Here is a 21,874-nt window from a genome sequence, read left to right as displayed (position 1 = left end):
CGATGACTAGGCGGGTCACGCACCGACGCTCCACAATGGTGGTGGTCTGCGTCTCCACTTCTCGCAACTGAGTATCCATGTTTGTCTGGCCTCTCCTCGTACTGCACACGCCCTCAGCACGCCCATACCGCCTATAGCAGTCCCGATGAAACCTCTCTGCATCACACGGAACGGCGTAGCAATCGTCCGCGCTCACGCACTTCGGCGACGACACCAGCACGGGACGGCAAAGCTCTCGCTGTAATGCACGCAACTTCACTGTGGCAGGGTTCTCGGGCAATGGACGCCGCGGGCCGACGACGCAGGGGTTCTGAATGCGGCTCGTGGCACAATGGCATCAATGGTGCGACGCGAGTAGCGCCTGCGGTGGCTTTGCGGCTTTTATGCGGCGCCGGCGATTAGGATGTCTAGACTGCGGTCGGGTGACACCGAGTCAGTGGTGTTTAACGCCAGGTGAGAGCAACGGTTGAGGGGTGTCAGAACCCCGCCTCGGAGTGAGTACGCCCGTCAGGAATAGAGCGAAAAGGAAGCCGAAGCTCGAACTAGCGTTGTACCTCTCTCTTTGGCCACTGTTGTTGACCATACGGCGTGTCGACAATTGAATTTTCCGCAACAATGACTGAATGCCCTTAAGCGGTAAGCTGAGTTAGCTGGCTGAAACGTTCGTATAAATATCTGCAGACCGGCGGCTGCTTCCTCATAAGCAATATTTCTTCACCGCCACACAGCTTTTGCAGTGGTTCCCCGCAGTAAGTATAAGCGGGTGTTTTGGATCAGTTTGGCTTATAACGTACAATGCAAAGAAATCTAAATGCACAAGAAGGCAAATACGAACGATGGGTACCGACAAGGGTTGTGCGAATAGTGAATTTCGGAACCGCATTCAATGCGAATCGAATAGTGATGAGGCCGAATCAAATGTCTTGTGGTAAGGCACTCCACTGCTGACCCGCAGGTCGCGAGATCGAATCCCGGCGGCGGCGGCTGCATTTTCGATGGAGGCGAAAATTCTCAGATTTGGATGCACGGTAGAGAACCCCAGGTGGTCGAAATTTCCGGAGCCCTCCACTATGACATCTCTCATAATCATATGGTGGTTTTGGGACGTTGAACCCCACAAATCAATCAAGTAGACCATATTCAAAACAGTCCTGGAGCCTCACATTTTATTTGAAAGAAATATTCACAAACTTACACTGAATAAAAATACAGTTACTTTAATCGACTGAAACTCCCACAATTACGAAAACCAAAGTATGCTTATATACACCAAGGACAAGACCTTTCGTAGGATTTTCTAACTGGTTCAAGTACAGAATTTACTAACGTAATCAATGTGAGACTTTGCCATCTGATTTTAAGTAAAAATGGGACACAAAAACTAAAATTTAAACCAGACATTGCGGATACAACTAAAGATGTAATGAAACACATCAACATGTAATCACAACAATGCCTACGCACCGAAAGCATGTAAATATTAGTGCGAAATCAACATCTTCAGAAACAGTTTACTCAAACGCAACACTTGTATGTGTTGTTAGTCTTCAAGCTGCGTGCAGTCGTAGTCCTCACCTTCATTTGTTACAAGGATGGACAATTTCAGCGTAGTTAAACGTAAGCAAGACGAGAGTTCTCGGGGAAAAAAAGAACGTTCCGGCAATCACTATAGCGTAGGTGTCTCTCTGAAGCTTGCGCTGCGTGCAGGTCACTCTAGGAATTAAAAAGAAAAAAAAATAATCTTCACTAGTTCAAAGTCCTTGTTTCTTTTGGGGTTTATCCCACCGGTGCTGATTATTCGTTCGAAAACTATTAAGAAATATTCGGTATTTCAAATACCTTCGAATGAGTACTATTTGATTCGAGTTCCGAATCGAATACAGCGTTATTTAATTCGTTATTTGAAATTTCCGAATATTCGCACACCGACTCCTGAGTCATTGAAAAAAATTGTCTCCATGGTTCTGCGTGTCGTCAAGTTTGGGGGACACATTTGTTGTGGTCAGCATCACGTCAAGGTTGATGTTACCAAAATAGGCACATCGACATGAAACGTTGCTCGTTTGTGTAGGAAACTTCCCGTGCGTGCTTACACTATTAACTCTCGGTGTTCACGCACTGTGTCGCCCTCTTGTTGTGGTTCGCAGGAGACCGGCAGCATCCGGCCGGGCGTGATCGGCGGCAGCAAGCCCCGGGTGGCGACGCCCGAGGTGGAGAAGCGCATCGAGGAGTACAAGCGCGAGAACCCCGGCTACTTCTCGTGGGAGATCCGCGACCGACTCATCAAGGAAGGTGTGTGCGAGCGCGCCAGTGCCCCCTCGGTGTCGTCAATCAGCAGGCTGCTGCGGGGTCCCCGTGATGAGGACGATGACACTAAGGCCATGCTGCAGCACAAGCACTCCATCGACGGCATTCTGGCCGCCAAAGATATGACAGCCGGTGGGTGCACGCCCTCGCTGCTCGACACTGAAGGGACACTATACGGAAAAAGACACGTTTAACAATTAACTCGCAACCCAAAACTACCGCGCTTTCCACCGGAAGATTCTTCGTGAGCGAGAAAGCACGCGAAAAGAAAAGGCGGGTGGCGAAGCAACCTTCGAACTCTGGCACCGAAAGTCATGACGTCATCGATTTTTATGGTATCTAGTAGGTCCAGCGTAGTTCATAATCAGCACAAATGAAGCGCATTGTCCTCCGACGGGGCCTTACGCTTAACATACAGATTTACAGGATATTTCATTAAGCCAATGCTGCCAAAAATACGACAAACACTCCTTAATGCCCTTTACGTCACGCGCGCAAATTTTTACGCGAAATTTAAAAATGAAAATGTGACCATTTGCTCCTCGATCAACAAACCTATAATGGTGCAATTAACGGCATTTTAGTTCTCAGATTCACAGTTAATCAATCTAAAACGATTCACTGTATTACTTTGGTGTCCCTTTAAGACTTGGCGAATCTAAGTTTGAGGACCTGGGTTCGTTTCGAGACTGTGGCGGCCGCATTTTGATGGCAACGACTAAACAGAAATAAGTTGAGCACTTCGTAGATTCGGGTGCATGGCAAGCAAAGTTATCTTCCACTTCGGGCACGCCATATAAACACATATCTTGCTCGAGAAACACCATAATTCGATTAATGGGCCCTATATATCGAAAGCCGATCCGAGTACACTACTTTTCGACGCATACCACTTGTGGTGAACAAAAGACAATCCTCGCACGACCATTTAACAGATGGTGTGCAAGAGCACCACAGTCAATTTCAGAGATCAAGTGCAATGCTATGGAAGCCTTGGCAAGACGATGCAGCAGATGCATTCGCACCAAGAAATATATACTTCACGAACCGTAACGTGATTGGCTTTTATTTATTTTTGTTTTAGGCTCAGAGATAAATGAATATACTCCATGGCTTATAGAAACGAACAAATCTATAGCTGCTGTTGTCGGTATGTTGCTATGGTTCGATTTGCGCCTCGTTGCTTTCATTTTTTGCATTTTCGCGAAACGAGCGTTTACAATGACGACAGCCAAACGTGAGACGCTCACATACGCGCATCTTGCTGACCGAACTTCGTGCACGATTTTCATGACGTTGCATTTGATGTATACGAGAACGAACTCTCCGATATAGACGCCTCTCGTACGTCAGCTGTCGTCGACACGTGGTGGGTGCACGTTTCCGATCCTTTTCCGCAGCATATGAGGCGGGATCAACATATGGCCCTGGGGGCGTTTGTAAGTTGTAAACCAGTTACTGCCGTTTTACTGAAACGTGGACGAAAGAAGGACGGTGGACTAAAGGACCTGCTTTTTGCCAAGGAGAGCGTATAGGGGACTTTATTTTGCAGTCTTTGATGGAGGTACAGTGATTACAATGTAAAAGGAGGTGGTCAGTTAAGATTACGTGCTACGTGGTGACATCTAGCAAAAGAAAGTGTTCCACATTCTCCTCTATGCCTACGAGTGGTGCTGGCTAACACTCCCAAGCACGCACTTACAGCAGCAAGTGGATGGGAAACGACCCCAACAGTAGCTCACCTGGTATGACGATAGTTACAGCGCGAGAACAGAACGACGACGCAGAGACAAGAAGGACACGAAGGACTTGTATCTACGTCGTCGTTCTGTTTTCGCACCATAACTATCGTCATGTCATACCAACTAGCCCAAGCTGCCTCACTTGGTAGAGCCTCGCTCGCGTACTGCTCAGGTTGTGGGTTCAGTCTCGGGCGGCGGCCAGTTGTTTTTTGTCCACACCCACGTCATTTTATTTCACGATTACCACGCTTCAATTAAATACAAGTAACGTAGCCTATGCTTTCAGTTACTTGAATTGGTTACACCTATACATGGCGTGGTCGCATTCATGCATATACTACCGAAACCTTGCTCGAGCTGAACATCGAAGTACACGTCTTTTTTCTGTCTTGGCGTCGTTTTGTCTTCATCGGATTGTGGCCGCCGTGACTGGGAATCGAACCCGCGTCCTCGAGCTTTGCAGCGCCACTGAGCTACCGCGGCGCATCGCAATTTCTCTCAGTGGTGTTAACATGCATGTATGGTGAACTGTACCTAATGCATAATGGCATTTGAATTCGCCGCATATAGGGTTGCATTTGTTTGCCGTTACATTGAAAACTCATTTGCACACTTATTATTTTTCTCTCTCTCTCTCTCTCTTTCTCTCTTCTTTTTGTCTCATGCCTTGCAACGCGTCATCTTACGCTGGGCTGAGGGCGCTTCGAGCATGCTTAGGGGGCCTTTGCGCTGACTTCCTCCTGTTCTGAAAGCCCTTGCAGCGGAAAGAAAGAAAGAAGAGGGGGAAGCACTAGCTTTCGAAGCGTGGTTGCTGCATAATTGATAACAAGTTGTACACATCAGAAACAGAAACGATAAAAACACGAGTGATGGCGGAGGCCTCTACGACAGAATGTAACCTTATACAAACTAGTACGTCGCGCATTGCGGTCTTATCGTGACATCACACTCCCATGACACGTCACGAAGAAGCCGTTCTCTCAATATGTAAACCGAAAGTGTTTTTTTTTTTTCAAGGCAGCGGTATAAACAAATATATGCGATGCATTCCCAGGCACCACAGTATTATATTTAGGGTCCTTGAAATCTGCGTTCTTATTTGGAGCAACAATCCCAAAATATCTTATATTCGTTTCAGTGCTCCTTTAAATTTATGCGAATCGCATTCGCTGAATCGCCAAATTCTACACCTCCTCAGATTCCCTTCACCAAGGCCTGAGATGCGTAATCAATCGCAAAAATTTTGCGTATGCAACACGAGCGACGCAAAAAATAATCTCATGATGACATCACTGCATGACGTCGTCACGACGTCTCAGATCGCAAAATTATGTGACGTCATTGTGGCTTAACATAACATGAGGTCACATTCACATGGTGGCGTAACTACGTGGCATCATCGCTTGGTCAAGGATGGGCCGATCACGAAGGCATTGCAAAATCAGGTCTGCTGCAGTGATGGCTCCAGTTCCGGAGGCAATGCATAAACCACGTTGGATGCGGAAAGCCTTCGACTGGGAGCTGGGGGGGTATCAATACATCGATGAGAAGAAAAAGAAGACTGCTTCCGCCTTCGAGTCGTCGTACGCGAGCGAATAATAGGAACCGTGCGGGTTTTGCGGAATGTTTCAATTTTCGTGTCTTCTGACGTGCTCTCTGTCTGGCCCATGGATGTTCTAGAATGGGGCAGACATCAACTCGTTCATCCTCGGCGTCCGCGAAAGAAGCCGCCTTCAGCGTCCACAGGGAAGCGGCGCGACGGAAACGCGCGCGGAGAAGGGTGTATCCCCGCGCTTGTATCACGCACTAGGCGACGTCTACGCGCAGTTGTGGGGTATGGCAAGAAAGAGGGGGGGTGAGCCACAAGGGCCGCCGGCGGGGTCAACTCGTGACGCCCCCACCGCGGGGCCGCCATTAATCGCGACGCGCGCGCTCGGGGCGGCGGCTGCAGCAGCTTCAGGAAGGACACTCGACCGCCGCCACCAACTTTCTTTTTTTTTTTTCTTGCCTCCTTCCTCTTCCCGCCGCGTGCGCGTAATTAAATGGCCGCCGTAGTAAAGAAAGGTTCGCCCGCCAGAACAGCTGGATCCCTCAATCGCACTCCCCAGTGTTGTTCTCTGTGGAAAGGGCGCCTGCTCTAGCGGGATGTGCTCATGACAACCTCTCCACGTCCGTGTCGTCTCTGCTACGATGGCTGAATAACTCAAGTTGATAGCGACCAGGCCTCATCCCATTCGTGGTCACACACGTGTCGCCAATATAATGCAGAAGTTGTACAGGTTTCTAATCCAAATGCCTCCCATTGAGTTAGTACTTTAGTCACAAAATAATGTCATTCAAGTTCTAAATGGGAACTCGTACCTATTCACGAGCACAAGGATGCGCCTAAGGAGATGATGGCCGGCGCCGGAACTCGCAATACCCGCGCAGTATTTGCTGCCATGTAAAGAGGGAGATCATTACATGGCAGAGCTCTATGGCAGGCTCGCATTCGTGTGCAGACTCCGTGCGTAGACAGCAGAGGGAGACACAGCGCATCTAGAGGAGCGTCCTCATCTGCCGCGCTTGCCTCGGCGATGTGCGCTGGCGCTTGTGTATATAGTGATTCGCCGTTTTGCAGTTTTTGGGCTTCCGCAGGTCGCGGGATCGAATTCCGGCTGCGGCGGCTGCATTTTCGATGGCGGCGGAAATGTTGTAGGCCCGTGTGCTCAGATTTGGGTGTATGTTGAAGAACCCCAGGTGGTAGAAATTTCCGGAGCCCTCCACTATGGCGTCTCTCATAATCATATGGTGATTTTGGGACGTTAAACCGCACGTATCAATCAATCAATCAATCAATCAGTCATTGGGCTTCAAACTGGACATCAACGAGCCGCTTTCCGAAGGCGAAGCATTGAAGCACCGAGTCTCGGAAGAGTACGGTATCTCGGATCCGTGCGTTAATACCGCCGCAGATCTATTTGCCCAACAAGAGGAGAATGTTCGACAGGCGTTGCTGAAAGCTGATAACGGGCTGCAACGGCGGTGTTTACGATGGTGTAACTTTCCAGTGGTGCGTGATTTTCGTAAGGCAGTTCATGTGCCAGTAGTGGTGTATGTGCCAACGCCGTAGTCTGCATGTCCACGGGGATCCAGTGGCCGGAACGTGGTCAGCGTTAGGTTGGGTGGACGGCAGCAGAGGCTGTACAGAGTGGCTTCTTATGGTGTAGCTGAAGCACGAGAGGCAAGGAGCAAGAAAGCTGAGATGGTTGTCTTCATCTCACAAACGATACGCGGTGGGGCTGGCGCGTTTTTCATTACACTAGATGTACGAACACAGCAGGCGTGAACCTGTGCAGAAAGCTATCCCTCTTTACCGACCCAGTCCAGCAGGACTGCGGGAAGAAATGGCCAACAGGGGCGCGAACCAGGGTGTATAAAGCGGATACATCGATGTGGAAGGCCGTTACGCAGGTAAGCCTGGCCCTACGCAGACCACAAGATGAGTATCTCGGCGGAGCGGATATGATCACAGTTCCGGCAGCGCACTCCTGTTTGAGGCCCGTGCAGAAGCGCTGCGCTCTGACGTGTACCGACGGCACTCTGACACGTCGTTGGATGACAGTATACCTCGCAGTGCAGGTCATGCGTGGAGGGCGCGGAGAACATTGGGGACAGTGTGCTATGGTGCGAGCAGTAGTGCCACCGCCAACCAGATGACGCCGCACTTCCCGAGGTACTCGTCCTTGTGGACACGTACGCCACGCTCTGTATACACGCAACGACCAATATGAGCACCCTGTGAGCGACTTGGATCACTGTTATTCGTATTGTTCCATCAAGGTATTGTGCGGTGCCCAACCGATACCAAGGGGAAGAGCACAGCAAGGAACGGGAAAGGAATGTGTTCATAGATCAGGAGGCTCAGTAAGAAAGTAACCTTCCGCAATCGCTGAAATGCCCTGTCAGGCGTTTACTGAAAAAAACGTCAAGACAGCTTAGCTGGTAATTCATCTACGTATATGAATGTTGCGACCACATGATAGTTTTTTCTTGTTTTTAATGCGTGAGCATGCCATGGCAGCTTCCCCCGGAAGATGGTGCATGCTATGCGTAACGTCCTCCTTCGTCCATGCTCTTGAAAGGAATGGCGGCGTCTTCAAGGAGTGCCTGGAGTGGCTTAGCGGAGTAGTGAATAAGCAAACAAATGGTTGTTGTCACTTCTGAACTTGGGGCCACCACTACAGAAATCAGTGCATAGACCATGCCCAATCAAGAGGAATAGCTCATAAATGAGCACATAAAAACACGTTGGTTCAGAACCCTGACGTGTTTTCCGCATCTCTAATGGTTTCCTAAAAAATTCTGCGTCGGCAAGTCAGCGCTTCAAGACCGTTGCCATATGTGTATATCATATTTAGACCTCGCACACAAAAAAAGAAAGCGTGTCGAATGGCAAAAATCAATGCATTTTATTATAATCGTTTGTCCTGTAACCATTAGAGCAGTACATAGACAATTCTATGCTAGTCCTGCAACCCAGATTATTTCATTCCCTGTACTGCGATGAATTCGGCCACGATACTTGGGCATATCCGAGAATTCAGAGTTCTCTAAAATTTCGTTTGCTTTTTATACCTAAACTAGCAACTATGGGCTACACCCCTTTTCAACTCAGAGAGGGGTTACCTTCTTTCTGGTCTGTTGCACGGAGTGCAAAAGCTGACGTGGCAGCCTCGGCAGTGCATTTATTTATAGGGTCACGTATGTGAGCAGCCGAGAGAGGATAATTGCAGTGCCTTCGTTGGCGAGATGCATAGTCGATTTTCTCGTCTGTCCTGTATTACACAACCATGCGTGGCCGATGTTACACGAAACAATAATAGCAGCCGATCGCCACCTGAACGCAGGCTCCCGGCTGTCCGGCGGTGAGTGCAGCCTGGACTCGTACTCCGACGGCGAATGCGGAGGCGACCCGACCGCCGAGCCGGGGCTGACGCTGAAGCGCAAGCAGCGCCGGTCGCGCACCACTTTCTCGGCCACGCAGCTGGACGAACTGGAGAAGGCGTTCGAGCGAACCCAGTATCCGGACATCTACACGCGCGAGGAGCTCGCCCAGAGGACGCACCTCACCGAGGCAAGGGTCCAGGTACACCCACACGCTGCATGCGCACACAGGCCTATACAGACGCTCGCTATCGGATCGTTCAACTTCACGAACAGCCGATGAGTCTAAAATGTAATTTCTAATTAAGTGGCAGTGGTTTATGGTTGGATGAGGATAGGAGCATATGCAGACGCCTAGTGCCGTTTTTCGTGCTAGTGCCGTAATTCGCGATCAGTGTCGTTTACCCGGCTAGTTGGTTGGAATCCACGGCAAGTAACAGTGCTATAAATAAAACGAGGTACACAGAAACGATGGATGAGAATAAGCGCTGTTCGAGCTTGTTCTTATTTCGTGTTTGGAGCTGTTATGTGCTATGTTTCTTGTGCATATAACCATGATTATTGTGCCTTAATTGATAATAATTGTTGGGATTTAACGTCCCAAAGCCACCATATGACTATGAGAGACGCCATAGTGGAAGACTCCGGAAATTTCGACCACCTTTGTCTGTTTAATGTGCGCCCAAATCTAAGCACACGTGCCTCAAAACATTTTCGCTTCCATCAGAAATCCCACGACCTGCGGGTCAGTAGCCGAGTGCCCTAGGTAAACCACGTGGCGGGTCTAGTGAATTAATTACCTGCAAAGTCACACAGCAGCGAACGCTCTGCAGTCGGCCGAATGGTATGCAAGTGGTGTAATTATTGATTTTATACGCTGCTGTGAAATAGCGCCTTAGGAACAACTCGGGCACTTTGTTTAAGACGCGGATGGGATGGAGAGTTGAAGTTGGACTGCTAGGTAAGCATGAGAGTGACATACCTAAAATAAATCCGGTATTGCCCTGATAAATTCGTGTTTTGCTCACTGATTGTTTAGAGTGAAATGAAATCGCTAATGCTGAAGGATTGACCACAGCAAGAACAATGTTAATATTGAACGCGCAAGCATGCGGGATTTATATCACTACCTTATACAAGATTATGGCAGCTCAAAATGGGATTCGGTGATTGCAGTTATTCCATGCGGTATACATGTATAGCAAGCGCACCACACCTGAAAATCCCCGGCCTTCGCTCCTTCAAATACCGGCGGTGCCAGCCAGCAGCGAGGGAAGTGATCTCTCGGAACTGTAGTGCACGCAACAATTGTCGGCGATGTGGTCGCCTTATATAAGCCGTCTGCAGCATGCTGGTCGGCAAGAGATGACTCTCGATTCACAGTGCAGTGCTTGTTTGCATGCAGGTCTGGTTCAGCAATCGGCGCGCGCGCTGGCGCAAGCAGATGGGCAGCCAGCCCATGAACGGCTTCCCGTCTCTCGGCATGCCCGTGTACCCGGCCGCCGCCGCAGCAGCAGCCGCTGCCAATCAGTATCTCCTGCAGCAGCCCACCGAGCCGCAGTCCTACGCGCCGCCGCACCATGCGACCCAGGCGCCGCAAGGTCAGTGGACTTTCCCCGCTGATTCTTCGTACTCGGAACGAGTTAAAATCGGTGCGTACTCAACTGTGCGCTTATCATGCGTCATTAATTGTCATGCACTTGTGCACGTTACAGAAAAAAAAAAGTACGCAGTCGAGGTTACAACTATACTTCATTCAGAAGTGGGATGCAGTTACTGCCAAAAGAAAACTATTGAGCGACGTGGTGCAATGTAATGAAATTACGCCACTCTTTCTCAAAGTGTTATATATATTTATGCAAATACAATACTAAACAGAACGAGCTTGACTCCATGCGCCTGCTGTAGCGAAAAGCAGCAGGCTGCAGTGTTTTACATTTCGACTTACTTCCCTAGGAGTTTCATTTTAGAATTTTAATCGGCCATTCTCCGTCGTTTCTTTTTTTTTTTTATATCACAAGCAGCGTATTTACTGTTCGCGCAGGCAAAAAATGTCCGAGAATTCAAAACCAAGGTACGACAAACACGCACGCAGAGCTGTACTTTAAATGAAATAAAAAAATTAATTTTGCATAAACCTTTCATATGCTGAACATCGCTTCAGTATAAGACGAGCGTAAATACACGCAAAAATATTGCTCGTATCGAACACCACACTGGAAACTCGCTAGATGTGCGAACATTTTTCGCACAAAATCATAGTTACATTGCCACGATGCTTGCCCATTCTACCTATTGTGCATACGAATTGCAACACCATACTCTTGAATTCCCCCAGAACTTCGTCGGTAAATAACGAGGGACGCCGCCGTGGAAGACTCCGGAAATTTTGACAACCTGGTGTTGCTAAGGCACGTTGCCGGTCTACTTGGTTGGGGTTCATCATTTATAAGGGTATAGCGCACCACGACAAGGACACAAAAAGAGAGACGCAAAAGAGAGCAAGTAGCACTATGTGTGTGTGCGTCTCTCTTTTTGTGTCCCTGTCGTGGTGCGCTGTATACCCTTATAAATGATTAACCTGGTGTTCTTGAACCTACCTAAATATACGCGGGCCTAGCATTTCGCCTCCATCAAAATGCACCCTCCGCGGCCGCCATCGAACCCGCGACCTTCGAGTGAGCAGTCGAGTGCCGTAACAGCTGGACCTCCGCTGCGAGTGTGAAAAGGTATCTTAGGTCGAGACAAAACTGATAAAACTGAAAATAGCCCAAGAACAAGAGCACGTTTCTACGCCATGCCATGACGACGAATATTTCACGCTTATATACTTCGCAATTTATGCAGGGGGATTTCATTTGCAGATCTGGCCTGCATACCGAGCCCTCGCTCCACATCAATTATACGCAACACTCTCATCCCTTCCTCCAGACGAGAAAAAAAAAAATCAGTATTTGCTCTTCTTTAATATGAATAAACGATTTCGAGGAACCTGTGAAACGTGACAAAACGAAACACTACTTGACCAGGCAGCGAAACATCGGCTGCGGCACTGTTACTATTGTTCTACATACCTAGGTTGATCCTGGTATTGCCGTCGACAGAACTTGCACTGTGTGGACTAGAGACCTCTACACATAGTCACTCTTGGACTTAATGGATAAGGTCGCCACTGTAGCAGCGCTCCGGAGAGAGAATGAGAGAGAGAAAAAAAATAAGACGGCGAGTATAACTAGAGGAGATCACGAACGTCAACTGCCACAACGTATTGTTCAGTCCTGTTTCAGAAACCACAGCAACGCTCTTTATATCGCTGCTCCCTTTGACGCATGGGCATGGCCGGTCTAGAAGCGTGCAAAGGTGCAGTACAGCCCGGCCGTGGTGAGTCAGTGCCAAAGAATCCTGCTTTGAGAGGGCGCTCCAGAAGCTACAAAGGTAGGGAGCCTACATGGTCATGCTGGCTCAAGGGTGCTCGCCCACAGAAAATGGCTGATATAGTTGCGAAGGGGGGAGAAGTAGTTGTAGGGAGCATCACGTGAAAATTTTGAAGCCCAATCATCATAGATGAAAGAAGAACATTGAGCCCAGGGTATGGAGAACGAGGGGAGGAGTGGCGTCTGAGGAGATTAGCTTGTGGATGCTGGGCGCGCGCTCTCGTCAATTTTCGTTTTTGTTCACGAGCCAATCAATAAAGAAAATGAAACAGAAGCATCATGGGAAATGAGCTCGAACGTGAGGAGCAAGTGGCTGCAGATGTGGTTGGCTTGTGGGCGGTATAGACGTGATCCCTCCTATTTTTTTTTCTTTTCTCTCTGGTTGCGGAGCAGTCATGTGTGCCATCTGCCAAACAACTTTCTAATATGCACGAACAGTATAACTGCAACAGCGTTTCCTTAGAGCGGATCACAAGAGCGCAGCACGCGGTTACATTATTCATTAGCACGTAGCGATGTACAGCTGAACAATTGAAGTGTGAGCGCATGGCTTATCTCCCGCAGAGGCTGTTCCGTCGTCCGTGGTTTCGACCATGAGTCATGCAGCGTCTGACCCTCGCACGAGCGCATACTGCGCTGACCAGCACTATGGCATGCCCCAGCAGCCGATCAAGCCGCAGGTACGTGTCAAAGCAGACGCTTCATTTTCCACACTTTGCATGACGCCTGGATTGCCTGAGCCACTGGACACTTCTCTTTGACAGCTATTTGTTAAGTTACTCATTTCTAAATAGAATCAATGAGTTGGTTTCAATTGATAGACTGACCTCTGAGATGCCATAATTTTCACTGTCATAAGTTCATAACTGGCGGAGAAAATCAGTTTTCAAGTTTCATTTTTAAATTTCGCGCCTAAATCTCTGAGTGACGTAAGAAATCTCACAATGTGTTTTTCGCATTTTCGCGACATTGGGTCGATCAAACTCTCTGAAACTTTGTATGCTAAGTCCATGGCACCCACAGATTACAATGTAGTTCAGTTTTATTGATTAGAAGCTATACATAGGGCCCAGTAGACGCCGTCATAATTTTATGACGTCACAGTGTTTGGTACGGGAATCTCAAGGTGGTGTCTCCACCCGCAGTTACTTTCGCGCGTTTTCTCACTTGCCAAGTGTCGTGTCGCGTTAGGATCAGTGTTTTCGGAATTGTGAAATCGTACTTTCCTCGTAAGAGAAAAAAAAAACATTTAGTTCTTTCGTGTCCCCTTAAAGGCCAATTCCGGTGACTTTTCGAGATCAGTGAATTCCAATGAATTCACGTGTCTACGTTCCTCAGCACATTTTCGTCATTTATGCTTAAAATACAGGCTTGAGAGATGGTCAAATGAATTTTAAAGATTGCCTCGAAACGCTCACCTGGCTTGCCAGAATTATTGGCAACACTGTCTGGGTGACGTCATGTTTGGCAAGTCAACGGGAACGACGCAGCCGATGGCATCGCTAACCTTGGCCGCTGTATCGTTTATTGTGCTGGCCACAATGCGACGGTGGTACTGTTAGGCACGGAAAAGCTTCCTTCCTTTCTTTGTAGTGCTTGGCAGGCGCTTCGCTGGTTTGGCACGCGATTTTCTGTTCCCTGTGAATGGGTGTGCGATGGGTGGTAATTGCTCTTGCGTTGTAGGCTGTAGAAACCACTCATACAAGGCCCAGATAAGTTTGCTATCCGGGCTTTCCAAGTGAAAGTACGTGAGGAGTGGATCAGACAGGACATCTGGTGACCAAGCAAAACGGCACGCGTATGTTCCGATTATTTCTTGCCGGAGTCATGTACGCCAGAGTCACTGCTGTCCGATAGCCAGCTCTGAGACACTGACAGTCTCATGGTACCTTGCACTGTCGAGTGCTCCGGAGGCTGTGTACGTAAAATAGCAACTACTGCTGCCGAATTCCTGAATGCGTTCCTGCTGATTTCTTTTTTCAAAATAAATTTTTAGTTTTCATGTAAAAATTTCGCGCTTCAATAGTACTGTTACTCCTTTTTAATTTTTTTCGAATACTCTTTTTAAGTAACCGCGATAGTTTGTTTTCTGAATATTCAGATGCACTCCTGTGATTGGTTGGTTGTGCTGCGCGGTGGAATGCGCGCGATTACTTGAGGCTATAATTAGATGTGAAGCATTTTTACACAGGTCGCATAACTCCAATTTAAAACTTACCTTTCGTCTCGGTATTAGATTCTTTAACTATCACTGCTGATTTGCGACATGGAAAATAAAGCAACACCTCCGTATCAGTTGAGAAGTGCGCTCGCGTCAACTTTACCGCACGGAAACGAATACCCGTTCAATCTGAACACGGTAAGCTGTGTGGGTGAATGTCGGAATATACGAACGAAAGCGGTTAATAAACAATTGTTTTCTTCAAAGTAACTAACTCCTCCCCGCTTCGACACCTGCACTGGCGACTCTCTGCCATTGAATATGCGCCGCGCCGAGCGGGCTCAGCTAAGTCAGCATATATTATCTGGCACGTTGAAATTCTAGGTTGACGGTTTGATTGCGTGGCCTCTCTGCGAGTGCAAACTCCGTGTTTATCACCAAAGATGAGCAACACTATGCAGAGTGCAAATGTTCAAGCTTCTGAAGGAAATGGCGCCCAATACGAAGAGTAAATCAGTATACCTGTTAATCATCGCTTCATTTTTGTTCAAATAATTATTAAACAAAGCAAATCATTCTGATGTGATCCGCAAATAATGCTAAGCACGTGTTTCTCTGTACAAATAATGCTTAAAGAACAAGCGTCGGTTACACAAGGAATCGTGAATAATTTCAATAATTTTGTGTAAGCAAGAAAATTTTGTATTCACAGCTTGGTAGCCCTGTCATGTATATAGTGAACCCATTCGATAATTACTTAGAAATATGCTTGCTTTTGAAGGACATTCACTTTATCGTGTTTCTTATTTTATTTTTTACACAGTCTAATAATTTTTACTTTACCTTTATGCTTATAAGTGAGAATTCCAATTCCAGTGTTTAAGACCTGTGGTAGCATACTGCCTGTGAAGTGTCATGTGTTTCCCGTGGTGCTGTTGCCACTCCGACTACTCCTTTTCTCTTTTGCGCTTTTTTTTTCTGGGCTGTAAACTAGTCGAGCAATTTTATACGCAACTTTTCTTTTCCCTCACAGTTTTTTATTTCTGTAAAAACGAACGGAAATAAACACAACTTAAGAATAAAAAATGTGCTGGAGGGCACCTTTAATATATATACTATATATATAATGTGTGTGTGTGTGTGTGTCACGTCTGCATTAAGAAGCGTGCAATCTCGCACATTCTCGTTGTACGGGGGATCTGGTTATACGAATGGTAGACATGCTATATGCAGATGCTGAACATGCTGCCGAGCCCCGCGGAATACGGGGCCCTCCAGCAGCCGGACGAATGGCGCTCGCAAGCGCCCAGCTGTTGGCCCTTGTCCATGGCACCGACGGCTGCGAGCACCGCCACCGAACCGTCCTCGTTCGCTTCGGACGCCTTCGTATCGCCGCCGTACAGTGGCGCCGGGATGGACATCAAGGCGGCGACCATGTACTACCAGGGGATCAAGGGACTGCCACTCTGACCCCGCTGCCGGACTTTTTGTACATAGCGCACTGCAGGCACCTCTTGTCATCCACTCGTGTTGTCAGAGCTCGCCTGCCTATCCGACGGACCTCCCAGAAGCCCCCGGGTGTCGTTCGTGCAAACAGTAATGCGCGCGACAATTTGGTCTACGCTTCCGCCCAATTTTGAGTGAGGTGCATTCGTGAACAACCAAGTGATCGCTCGCTCGTCTAAAGCTTCCCCGGGTTGACATGATAGAACACGGCCGTATAGCGAGGGACGTAAATCTGTACCCAATGTATAGAAGCCAAGAAGGAATGCTGCGATGTGGATTGGAAAACATTTCTCCGGATCGAGCAGGAACACCACCGTTTAGCTTAGTACGTCTCGCCGGCAATCCGTGCAGTGGAGCTGAGCACTCTAACGACCGATCTCCGGTGGTATAGACGATGCATATCTAAACGGCTGCAATAACTGTGGCCCAATCAAACTGGTAAGCTGGTGAGCAAGAAAAAAAAAAAGACAGGCACAGAAAGGAATTCCTGACTGCATTAGTGTACCGCTGTCATTGTACGAGAATCCATAGCTACAGCGACATCCCACTATCGAATCTCGTGGTGTGTGTGAACACCTCATTTCAAGCGAACACGGCTATAGAGGACGCGGGTTCGATTGCCAGCCACTGTGGCCGCATCGGGTTTGATTACCGGCAACCGTCGCTGCATTACGGTTAAAAAAATTAATTGAGAAAAGCTTCGAAACACGCTGTCACAGCGTGGTTGTTAGTGTCACGAAAATTTTACCATTTTAGGTCACGAGATGTCGTTAGATCCTGCAGCCATGGCCAAATGCTTTGAAATGACTGATGTATATGTAGGCCTGCTTGCACATCAACTACTGGGGGTGAGATGGCCAGAGCGAAAACGTCACATGCGACGTCATAACACCGCCGTACAGTTTAAAAGGCGAGGTTCCAACCTTGCGTTGCATAAGTATTTGCACACTCGAGGAAAAAGAAAGCATGCTTTGCTCTTTTTGGCTAGCACTTACTTGCCACGAGTGTGACTCTCGTTAAGGAGGCAAGGTGCCTCCTTAACTTTCGTTTTGGTCGCACGACTCTTCCAAATGACTATTACGATTTCCAAAGAGTGTTTCCATGCCTCTTAAAAGGGAGTCATTGACTCATTAGCACGGCTAAAAACCCTACATGACTTTTCTTGTCTTAGTGTATTTTGCCATTGTCTGTGCTGGCCCAGGTAAATGAGGGGCCAGTTTTCGATACTTTACCACCACCACTAGAGCCAGAGCAACAGTCAACACAAACGTACCGCTCTACACTGACGTCACGCGTGACGTTTCGGCTTAGGTCACGTGATCTCGAGCTACTGACTTGCAGAAAATCTTTCGCATTTCCACCCCCAATCATAGCGAAGATTTGGATATCGGTGGAGTGTCGGTGGAGTGCTCATATTTTCTCCACAGGAAAGCCTCCGCGACGGTGTACGGTCAGATAAATATTTTGTGCACAGAACTTTGCTGCATCTCCTTCTAACCAACTCTTCCGTTGCGGTCGCTTTTCGGTGGAAGCGAACTGGCAGAGCCCGTGCACTGTGCGATATACACCAGATGGTCGAAATTGCCGGAGCACTCCACTACCGTGTCTCTCATAATCATATCGTGGTTTTGGGAAGTTGAAACCCACAGATTATTATCTAACTGTCATTGGTTTCAACTTCGGTGCACGGAGTGTCAAAGACAAAAGTTGTAGGAGTCGACTTTGCGGACTGCCGGATCAAGGTTGCAGTTCAGTCACGACGCGCTGTTGTAGCGTCGCTGTATGGCCACTACAGTGCTCGCATCGTGGTGGTGACGGTTCGTGACCTACACAACGCAAGGCTAGCGCAATCTCACTCATAACGTCAAACGGGAAGGCCTCTGATTTAAAAAAAAGAAGAAAAAGGCTTTACCTGAAAGCGATCGGCTTTCCTACATATATTACAGTAATAAAAGATAGAAGGAGAGAGAAACAGCTCTAGGATGGGGATCAAAAAAATGACAGTAGGGCAGTGCGTTCGCGTCAGAGGCGTTCACACACTCCGTTGGATCACGATAGTTGCAGCTGCATTCTAATGCGATGGCAAACAGTGCACGTCGACTATGTAAATAAGGCTTTATGGGAGGCGACAGAGACATGAGTGTGAGAGTTACCATGCCGCAAACCAAAGAATCATTATGTAGCTGCGCCAATCCATTGCTCCGTTTGTTTGTTTTTTCGCACTGCGATGAGTTTCACACACTGAACGATGGCAATGATATTTCAAAGCGACGATAATAGCAATGATAATAAAAACAAATTACACCATTATGAATGGCCCTTGTCACTCTCTCTGGAAGATTTTTTTTTTTTTCAGATTGGTGTTTCGGCAAATTATAACCCGGAAGGAACAGTGCCACTGCCAAAGCTGGGTCATCACTCCAGTGATTCCAGCTCGAAAGGCTGGAGAATCAAATATGCTTCGAGTAGATGGAATTCCCTCTTCATTTGAGCATTGCAGAATTCAGGCCCCCACATTTTTTTCAGCGTCCAGAATAGTTAATATCCTAGTTCATATCCTAGTAATATTACTACTTAAATTCGTGGCGTTACGCGAGTCTCACGGAATGGTCCCCGCTAATGTGGAGAACTGGCGGCCTTTCCCTTTTACCGCAGCGACACTCGCGCTCACCAGTCGACGTCGAGCGCCAACTAGTGGAATGGCGGTTCGAAAGAAGCCACAAATAATCCAGGTGTTTTGGGCATCCTCTCGATCCGCACTGCATCTCGACGTGGACTTCGCTCAACGACGAGGTGGGTGAGCGCGGGATTTTCGAATATCGGCGGTCGGCCACCCACGGGGCCGTCACGGACCTGACAGGCGGCGCCTCAAAGGCTGCCAACGGGGCCCGCAATTATCACACGCCGGACGACGGCGCCCCGCCCCGCGGGCGGCCGCTTCAAAGCAGCCGCCGCAGACGGCGCGTGCGCCCCCTGTCAGGCGCGGGGAGATTTGCACCCAGGCCGCCGGTGCAAGCAGCGGCAGAGCTCACTTTCTTCAGCCATCCGCGAACGGAGCAAAACGCAGCGACGATCCGCTGCATCCGCGTGTCGCTAGAGTGACCCTTGCATGCAGGGACCGCGGAACACGCGCCCTATCCAGCTCTTTCGGTTGTCGGGGCGTTGTTTTTGGCCGTTGGGTGCGGGCAGGCTATGCGGGGGCCATCTTCCGCCCCTCACCGATCACGCGCAGTGCTACGCGTCATCGGCAGCGTGCAACGGGAGCGCCCGTGACGAGGAGGCCGGTCCGCGCCGTGACAGGCAAAGCAGCAGCATCGATGCGGACGCGCAAAACAAGCCCGCGGCGGGACTGTCGTCGACGACGGCACGGGTCGACCTACCGCCGCCTCTAATGGCCACTTGCCAAAACACGAGAGGACCTCCGCGGGGCCCGGTCATTACCCGGCAGCCTCATTGGCACCTGTCTGCGCCACCACAATCGGCGCGCGCGACATGCGCGTCCCAAATAGCAGCCTGTCGCCGGCAGAGTGCGCTGGTAGTAGTGACCTCCCCCTCAAACACGGTTTCCACCGTGCGCTCGGAGAAACAGTTGGCGCGCGGGGTCCCCGTACACGGAATCGAACACAGTCAGCCGGGTGGCCTAGCATTAGATCAACCCCCTTGGTAACACCGTTCCTCTGCACGTCGGGGCCGAGTGGAACGCGAGGGAGTACAGAAGTACGCGCTGTGAGAACGGTTCTCAAAGACGAGAAGGTCGGGTTGAAAGAAACCAAGCAAAAATCTAATGTGCCCTTTTCATGGTTATTAGCTCTACATCGCTCAACACGCGTTGCCGCGAGATTTTTTTTTTTTTTTTTTTACAGGTTGCTCGGTTACACAGCTCGACATTTAGTGCAGGCATTAGGCGCTCAATGCAGGAAACGTACCTCATGTCGAGCGCAAGCCCACGAGAGACTCCCGGAAAGCAGAAACAAACCCAAAATATCGATGAATGCTGGGAGGCTTTGCCTTAAAGCAGTATTACTTTAAGTGTAGAGATCATTCCAGTGGAAATATAGACAGGAAGTTTTTTTGAGCATATTACGCAGTATTCAAATTACGGATGCAGTTTTTCTTGCACCGTGTTCTCACATACGCCTCCGAATGTGGGCATACATACAGCCTTCTTCCGTTCACTGAACGCAAATAATGTCGCAAAAGAGTGTGATTGAGAAGAACAGGAAGGGGACTGAGGAGGCATTGCTACGAAAATTGACGTTATCTGCAGTCCACTACGGGGAAGCATGGCTGAGCGCCACACGTAGATGACGATAGTTATAGCGCGAGAACAGAACGACGACACAGAGACAAGGACACGAAGGAGTCGTCGTTCTGTTCTCGCGCTATAACTATCGTCATGTCATACCAACTAGCCTTAGCTCCGACACTTTTAAACCACATGTAGGGATGGGGATACGACAACGGAAGCACAGAAGCTAGAGGACACTGGACATATTTATGCAAGCGCAGCTGTGCCCTTCAACGCATGCGAAGTGGTTTCGTGAGATCACAGTGGTACTGTTTCTGAGTGCGCTGGCTGTAGCTAGGCTTGCAGGGGAAAAGATGAACGGCCTGGCTCGTGCCAGGTCAGTGTGGCTTGCCTTTGGCCACCTCCTGCCGCATATGTAGCCTGCCACTGCTTCGAGCTCTAATACATACCTTTGAACCTGCTTTTTAATTGCGAAGCATTTCTTTGTGAACTTCGGTGACATTGAGCGTATCTATCTATATATCTAGCCGCTTACGTTCGGATGCTCTCGTAGTCACCCTCTTAACTTGGCGTGAACCAAAATTAGCATGGGAAGTTAAGATGGTTTGACAAATATGACGCGCTGGTCAAGACATGAATAATGCTCCAATCCCGTCGCGTGCGTCATCAAACACTTCCTGCCAGACAGTGCCACAGGTGATTGACACTTAGTACCTACTCGGGAACGACGAGAACACACATGGACAATTTTAACGCACGCAATTTAACACACATGCAAGTTTAACTGAACTTTTCTATCCCCGGCTATGCTTGCTTCGTTCTGCAAGAATACTTTGCTCTTACCAATTCAATGGCACCAAGGCCATGATGTTATCTGCATTAGTTTCATACTCATGCTGTTTTGCATATGAAGAGTTAAATCGGCTACATTTGGAAGCAGGTATACACGATGGTGCAAGAGCACTTTGTCCTCGTCGACCACGGTCGCCTGCTTGGGGCGCTCGCCTCTGTCTCTTGAGGCGCCAGTTGCACATGTGCAAGCGAGCTGGAGCGTGACCAACCTAGCTAGAAAGAGCTCCCCCTCCCCCCTCCCATCTTCTTTCAGCTTCACAAAATGTGATGTAACGGCGTCTCTTCAATATTGCTTCGTCCATGTTGAATTCTCCCACTTGTGTGCAGCGTTGTGGTGTGACTTCACTAGTAAAGACGCGCGTCTTGGTGACGTTCAGACATGCTTGCGATAGCTCCCGGCGTCAGCTACCTCCGACTCCTTTAGTGATTTTGTATTGCTTCCAATATGTGTGAGTAAGTTGGGTGCCACTGCCTTCTCTTAATTGGGCCCTGCAACAGTTTTGCGGCGTGGTCAGGAAACACTGCCGATCGGAGGCATCGAAGTGCCACCCCCTGGCAACGCCACTGACACGTGATAGGGGAGGCTGCTCTGTCGGGTATTTCTGCGTGAGAGTGCCATCCAGCGTCACTCGAAGGCATGGCGGTGAATGCAGAGCACTCCTTTAGCCAGATGGCACCAGGCAGCACGTGACCTTAA

General features: G+C 48.8%; 1 protein-coding gene across 1 annotated transcript in view; it reads left to right on the top strand.

Annotated features, from left to right (window-relative positions):
- LOC119163989 (paired box protein Pax-3-A) overlaps positions 1-18,386 on the top strand; it is a 70,299-nt gene extending 51,913 nt beyond the window's left edge. The window contains exons 3-7 of the mRNA XM_075888821.1: positions 2,148-2,439; positions 8,939-9,177; positions 10,381-10,576; positions 12,974-13,089; positions 15,804-18,386. Of these exons, the coding sequence (XP_075744936.1) occupies positions 2,148-2,439; positions 8,939-9,177; positions 10,381-10,576; positions 12,974-13,089; positions 15,804-16,040 (1,080 nt within the window). The 3' untranslated portion in view covers positions 16,041-18,386. The remainder of the gene's footprint in view (positions 1-2,147; positions 2,440-8,938; positions 9,178-10,380; positions 10,577-12,973; positions 13,090-15,803) is intronic.
- The last annotated feature ends 3,488 nt before the right edge of the window (positions 18,387-21,874 follow it).

Source organism: Rhipicephalus microplus, chromosome 3, assembly GCF_043290135.1.
Source record: "Rhipicephalus microplus isolate Deutch F79 chromosome 3, USDA_Rmic, whole genome shotgun sequence".
Taxonomy (NCBI): Eukaryota; Metazoa; Arthropoda; class Arachnida; order Ixodida; family Ixodidae; genus Rhipicephalus; species Rhipicephalus microplus.
This window is presented reverse-complemented; position numbering and strand designations above follow the sequence as displayed.